Source organism: Lytechinus pictus, chromosome 17 (genome assembly GCF_037042905.1).
Source record: "Lytechinus pictus isolate F3 Inbred chromosome 17, Lp3.0, whole genome shotgun sequence".
NCBI classification, from domain to species: domain Eukaryota; kingdom Metazoa; phylum Echinodermata; class Echinoidea; order Temnopleuroida; family Toxopneustidae; genus Lytechinus; species Lytechinus pictus.
In genome coordinates this window covers 21171117-21178314 of record NC_087261.1, presented here as the reverse complement: position 1 = coordinate 21178314, position 7198 = coordinate 21171117, and the positions used below count along the sequence as shown (strand labels likewise).

The window sequence follows — 7198 nt, the reverse complement described above, 5'->3', positions numbered from 1 at the left end:
AATGTAATATCAAAGATGTCTATCCTCCAATCGATGCAAGGGGGCGCTATTCATAAATAAGATACTGATGTATTGAATATCTCTTCTTTCTCCTCCCTTATCTGCCATCATACCCCTCACCCCCCGCACACACACACTAGTAATAACACACATCTTTCTCTACCTGTCATCTTTCTCCCCAGTTCCTCACCCCCCCCCCCCCCTTCTCTCCTCTTCATTCATCCACAATTAGTTGATTTCTGTTTGGCTATGTGCTCGACGGTTGTTGATCAGTCAGGGACGGTGTAATTTTTTGTAATGATTACCTTGAGTTTCTTAGTGGGGGTACTCCAGGCTGAAAATAATATAATTTTTTAAAGATAAAGAAACAGACAAACAAAACACTGAATATTTGAACACAATTGGACAAGGAATAACAAAGATATGGCATTTTAAATACTCGCATTATTCCGGTGAAACAGTTTTAGGCATTAGTCCTGGATATCCCGTAGAAGATTGACTAAACCTTGTTTTTTCATATATACAATATTTGTTGATGGTTTCATAATTCGAGGGTGCTGATTACAAATCTGAATGATGCCACTCATGTAACCTTGAGAATTTCCCGCAATTGGCAAAAATCCAATATGGCCGCCAAATGCAAATTACCTGAAAATCATAAAATTGCCCGCACATTGGCGATAGAATGCATGAAATTGTGTGGCAGGAGTGAAATACTCTCTGAAAAAATAATTGAATGAGCACTAAACTGCAAGAAATTGTTATATAATTAAACGAAGTATCTGTATGCAAATCACCATTACTAACGATGTATATCATTTATTATGTCATGTATGGGAAAATTGCTGTATTTTGATATTTAAAATAGCCGCCACTGGCCCAAACAGTATTATGTCCAATGGCAATGGAGGCCAAAAAATTCACAAGAGTGAGCACTAAAATGCATATTATTAAGATAAACAGAGATTGAAATGCGGTAACATTACTAAATAATCTAGGTCTATCAATATACATCATATCGTAATGCAGTATTATGAATTAGTACACTTTGCCTACTTACTGATTAAACAGTTACAAAAATTGAAATTCATATGAAATCCCGTTTCAACATTACTATACATTGAAATACAACAGCAAAGAAATTACGATCAGAACTTAAAACACATCCATCTGACTTCTCTCATAAAATACTCAAGAATGGGATATGAGAACACAGTCAGGAGCGTATCATGAATAGTTTTGTTAGTGAATAATTTAATCTGAGCCAATCAGATGCAAGGGTTTCAGTAGCTTGTAACAATATAGTCAATGAAAAAAAGAGCATTGTTGTTACATGAAATGCTCCCCAGCCATGTAAGATATGGTAGTTAAAATCGTAAGAAACTGTAAAACTTTGCATTTTGCTCATGAAAAGTGCTTTATACAATTTCGACCATTGACAAGAAATCATCAGGGGCAGCGAACTGTTATACCTCAGTCACATTTCACCTACGGCGGCCGTACGGCGAGTCGAAAACAGCCGTTTTATTCATTTTTTATTCCAACCATGTTTATCAGTTTGATACTAAAAATGTTAAAAGTTAAAAAACGGCAGATCTCGACTCGCCTTACGGCCGCCATAGGGGAAATGTGACTGCAGCATAAGTTGCCGAAATACGATGTTTTGGTGCGTTAGTTTGAAACGCTTATTAGCCATGCGTGCTATTAATTAACCGGCTGGTTATGCAGATTAGCGCATAACTTATCGGCGGTGTCGAGCATGGGATCAAAGGAAAGAAGAGTGACCCCGCCCCTTCTTAACAACTCCGTGTTCATGTTGTTCATAACTTTGATCGGTCTGGAGTCGGTTTTATCGCTGTATCTGTAGCATTATCATATGATATAACTTTGGCGGGTTTTAATCGCCAATAATAGCCAATAGAATATCTCGATAGTTGCCCGACGTATCGGATGAGACCCAATCACGAAGAGATTTTCCATGCAGCTTCCGAAACTCCACCTTGATGTTTTCCAAATCAATCTAGATATATGAAAATTGAAGAGTAAATGGAATTGAATTAGCAAGCTAGAAAAATATTTCTAGCCGACGTCATATGAAAAAAGACAGATCATAAGATTTATATAAATTGGTACGTAAGAATTAATACATGAATAAATAAAAACTGAATGAATGATTAAATAAATGGTGACTGCATGAAATAAAGATAAGAATGCATGCATGAATGAGTAAATGAACGAACTAATGAATGAATGAATGTCTGAATAATTGAATGATTGAATAATGAAATAAAACAATAACATATTTTTCATCATTCCGAAAAAAGGACACTTACGAAAAGTTGAATAAATGAATTAACAAATAATGTAATTAGGTGATTAAAAAATTAATAAATAAATGAAAACCGATCACCTTACCTCACATCTGGCAACAATCACACGAATGAGAGTATCGTCATCTGTGCCGAGTCCAGCCATTGCTTTGTGAAGTACGGTGGCGTTAAAGCGAACGTAATCGGTACACATTGATACTGAAGAGAGAGAGGGAGGGAGGGAGGGAGAGAGGGGAGAGAGGAAGGGGTGGGGGTTGAGGGAGAGAGAGAGAGAGAGGATGGGGATGATAGAGATATGCAAGATACGGGTAGATTATAGAGATCTTTTCTGTCATTTTCTTGATAATTTCAGAGTTAGAAGTGTACCAGGAAAAAAAACGAGTCGGAAGGGAGACATGACCCAAATAAGATTTCATGACCGCGACAAAAAAGGGAGAAAAGGGGAAAATAAGACAAATTGTGAAATACGATATAATATTTTTTGTCATAATATAAAAATACAGATTTTCATTAACGGATTACTTTGTTTGGTCGCTTGCTCGTTACTTTTTAGAAGTTTTGCGCCTTTGTTACAATTTATTTCAATGAAAATAAAATTAATTATACAAAAAATTTCTACGAAAAACAAACATTTTACATACCAATTGCAGAGAAGCCATCCTTTTGTTCGGTCGTCAGAGTGCTATCATTAATTGCCTGGATGATGTCGATACCTTTCTCGCTCATCGACTACCGTGGCGATTTCCATTGCAATAAAATGAAGGAAAAATGAATTTGTATATTATATTTCAATTAACATTTGAATTATTACTTTGAAAAGCGGAACGCCATGGCAGTCTCGCCTGCATTACACGATTCAATTAAATATTGCAGCAGTGCTATCTAGTCTTGCGATGCTATCCACGTGCGACAAAGATTAAGATTTTTAAAAATTATCACAATTTATTTTGTTAATGTTATTAAACCATGAGTTGAGTCCCCGAATCCTACAGAAAGGGGGAAAAGGCCACATTCAAACTAAATAAAATCAAATGAATAGAATAAAAAGAACCCTTAAACATGTATTCATAAAGGTATTCGTACAGGTATTCCATCTGCCGCTTTCAGCGCTGAGTCCATCAAAGATACGAATGCTTCTTGGTACCACATTACATGGGATGAGTGCAGCGCAAGGTATGTTTAGATTTTTTGCTGAAGGAAAAACACGCCACAGCTGTGCTTCGAACCCTCAATAATCTGATTGAAAGACGAGAGTCAGAACCACTAGACCACGACACATCCAAGAAATCATTATTTTATGCATGTTTAGAGAAGATATAAACGTTACCTCTCTAACCCCTTTGAAAACCTTTCGGAGATGCTCCACGCTATCTCTTATGAGTATATCTTCCACCCTTGCATTTGGAAGCGCCCATTCATCTACCGGGGTCTGCAAAATAATTAGAACATTATTGTCTTTATAAATTGTATTAAGAATCATCACTTCAACGATTATTCTAAATATGCATTGTTCTGATAATTACTACCCGTCCATGTGAAGTACCTAATGCGTAACCCTTAGCAGCATTTTCACCGGAGATCAGTATGGGAATATGACCGTTTTGAAAAGGATAGCCTTATTATTGTACATTTATCAATCAATACAAATTATATTACATAATGAAAGTTTAATCTACTCTTTTTGCTCACAAGTATTAGTCCTATAAATAAAAACATATTACCAGGCTATCTAATACAGAAGCATTACTATATTGTTTAAATGTCGAATTATAATCAAATTAAATTTTCTTTGCTATTTCATTGTATACTTTGCCGGTGACCCTTTTGAGCGATTAAACTAATTACCATGGTTACTTTATGTTTCAAAACGAGTAATGATAACGAAGATGGTGTGAACCCAGGCATTGCTTGACTATTGTTTCCTTTTGAGAGTATAACGATATTTAAGAAGCCATGACTTTGTTTAGTTTTGTTAATATTCAATGGCAAATTTATTGGTGATCATTGGTTTTACTTACCTCCACTAGAAACTGGATGTCTTGATCGACTTTGTAACTATCGATACACGTCGTCTCGTGACGTTGCCCCTAAGAGAGAGAGGGGGGCGGAGAAAGAGATATGGGGAGAGAAAAGTGGGATGGGATGGAAAAAGGTAAGATTAATAATTAACCTGGGTCCCGTAACACAAAGGTTAGCGATTGATCGTACGCTTGATCTTTTACGATTGATTGTACATTGTAGTCTATGGAATCAATCGTAGAAAAATGTTCTACGATCATTGCTAAGTTTTGTGTTACGGGCCCCTGGTCAACGATCATTGTGTGGTTTATTATAAAAAACAAAACCAAAAAAAACATAACAAGCCGTTACTTATAAGGGTGACGCGACATTTTCTCCGGTCATCTCAGAGGTTATTGGGTTAGAGTTAGGATTGTAATATAGCTTTCGGTTCAGAATAATGCAAAATAAGGATTACGGTTTATTTAGTTTTTTGAGAATATGTTTTGTTTGGTTTAACGAGCAGATTTCCCTTCGGAGCAATTGTCGCCGGAACAAATGTCATGGAACCCTTATAGCGAGAGAGGGAGACATGGGCGAAATAGGATTATGAAGAGCTTTATGGGGGATGCAAGAAATATTTCTCATATCAAGTGTAAATCCCAAATCAAGAGCATATCATATATAGGCCTATTGGGTATTGGAAGAAAGACGAGTTGCAATTGACCGCATGCAAGTTGCAGAACTGCATTTAATCAAAAGATTTAAGTTTGATGTGAGGACTTTGAAATTGAACTAAAGTTTATGGCAACGTTCAATATGCTGAGGGACAAGGAAAAACAAAGAAAGAAAGAAGAGAGTGAAAGGTAGAGGGATAGAGAGAGAGAGAGAGAGAGGGGGGGGGGTGTAGTTCATACCATTTCAACATTGAGTAGGATCGTTTTCCAAGGACCGAATACATTCAAAGAGATATCTGCATCCAGTGTGGAACCAAACACTACAAAATAGAGAGAAAAAGAAGGAAGAGAGAGACGCGGATGGGGGAAATAAACATATAAAAGTAGGGAGAAGAAGAGGAAGAAGAAGAAAAAGAAGAAGAAAACGAAGAAGAAAAAGGAGAAGGAGGAGGCGAAGGAGAAGAAGAAATCAAGAAGAAGAAGAAGGAGAAGAAGAAGTGCAGCCGGAGTATAATCAGATCGTAAAGATGTTTGAATAAATTCGGGGGGGGGAATAATTAATACTGGGACATTACTACATTACTATAAAAAGAGCTATGATAATGGAGAGGTAGTGGCGAGGGTATGTGGGCTTTAAACCCTCCCCTATCCAAATTCAATAGGACGTTGTATAATTATTTGATCCCTTATTCATATCATGAAACTAAACGTTCAATAATAATTGAAAATTTAAAAACAAAACCATATACATGAAGCTTGTTTACAATGTGGTTGTATAGTACCTGCATAAAATGTCAATTCGGTCGTTCGTCACCTTACCCTCACCTCACATGCCTTATTAACGTGGTAGTTTGCTATCGTTGTATGGAGTTAATTTACAATCTTATTGCACGCATTTTATACTTAATTGCAAAAATGATAGCGTGGTCAAGGATGACGATCAAATTCAGATCCTGTTCGAGAGCCTACTGGCATAGATCCCTATGCCTCTCCCCATGCCCCCCCCCCCCGCATGATACATTTATGAGTAACCATTGTTTGTTTGTAATATCATTCTCCCTCATATCGCCTGCCCTTTTTAAATCCCAATCACTGTTTTGTTGATTCGAATTCTCATTTGAAGTGACTATAAAAGAAATAAAGTAAAATGACACTGAGTCAGAATACACCTGACGTTTTTCGACATTGTATTCTTGGCATTTTCGAGGAAAAAAAACCAATAGAAAATAATGATGAACGCACAATACAAGCGGCGGTTACGCTTCAGGAGGTAGGGGCGACGACCCCATTTTTTTCCAATTTATCCCCCCCCCCCGGCCAAAACAAAAGAGAGTTAAAGATTAGAAGGGGAGGGGAGAAGAGAATGAGCTGGAGAGTCTGAGTCTTGACAAAAAAAATGATGATACATTTCGGTCGTCTTAACGGTCTTACCACCCCTGTAAAAATACTATGGCACCCCACCACCTCTCCTCCACACCACACACCGAAGGGGTTTCATTAATGACCATGATGATGATTCTGCTTATTACCTTGTTGGTAAGCCTCTTTCACGTAGCTTGTCTCCTGTAAGATAAAATCAAATCGTGAATGATAAATGGTGAAAAATTATATTTATAATACAAACGCTTATGATATAAAAGGCAACAAAAATATAAATATTTACAAACTATAAATGCATTTAACCTCTAATTCCACAAATTTTCGGACATAATTTTCAGTTTCAATGATTATATGATAATAGAAATCAATTTATCCTTTCCAAAAAATGTATTGTAGAAACAAAAAGGAAATATCAATGGAGTACAAAGCATTGACAAATATTTATTTTCCCAATTGACAAACGTAGTGCAAAATAAATTTATCTCCAATTTCATTACATAACTTTTGGAGTTTGTGACAAAAAAGTTCTGTTCAGGGGAACATAGCTATAAAAAAGGCACAAATAAGGTTGGCGACAAATGGGAACTGGAGTAGGCTTAAAGTGACACCACGTCCAGTGTTTTTTGAAAGGTCAATGAACTTACCAAATAATTCAGAGGAAAGATGATCTCAATTAGACGAAGAGCAAGATCGGAAGTTTGGTACATACTGGTATCCTTAAAATAAAAAAATAAAAGTTTTTTTTTTTTAATTTAGGAATGATCGGGAGAGCGTTTCATCCACATTTTCGTCCGATAAGTTGTCAGATCAGAC

General features: G+C 36.5%; 1 protein-coding gene across 2 annotated transcripts in view; it reads right to left on the bottom strand.

Annotated features, from left to right (window-relative positions):
* Positions 1–278: 278 nt before the first annotated feature.
* Positions 279–7198, bottom strand: part of LOC129280124 (annexin A13-like) — a 12582-nt gene continuing 5662 nt past the window's right edge. The window contains exons 5-13 of one of the 2 annotated variants that reach the window (XR_010296248.1): positions 7030–7101; positions 6535–6568; positions 5246–5325; positions 4349–4417; positions 3658–3759; positions 2972–3059; positions 2416–2528; positions 1742–2020; positions 297–1488 (exon numbers count right to left, since the gene is read on the bottom strand). Coding sequence is in view for 1 of the 2 variants with exons in the window: in XM_064112088.1 (XP_063968158.1) it covers positions 1898–2020; positions 2416–2528; positions 2972–3059; positions 3658–3759; positions 4349–4417; positions 5246–5325; positions 6535–6568; positions 7030–7101 (681 nt within the window). In the remaining variant the exon portion in view is untranslated. Of the gene's footprint in view, positions 2021–2415; positions 2529–2971; positions 3060–3657; positions 3760–4348; positions 4418–5245; positions 5326–6534; positions 6569–7029; positions 7102–7198 lie in introns of both variants that reach the window. The other variant, XM_064112088.1, reaches the window with a different exon arrangement.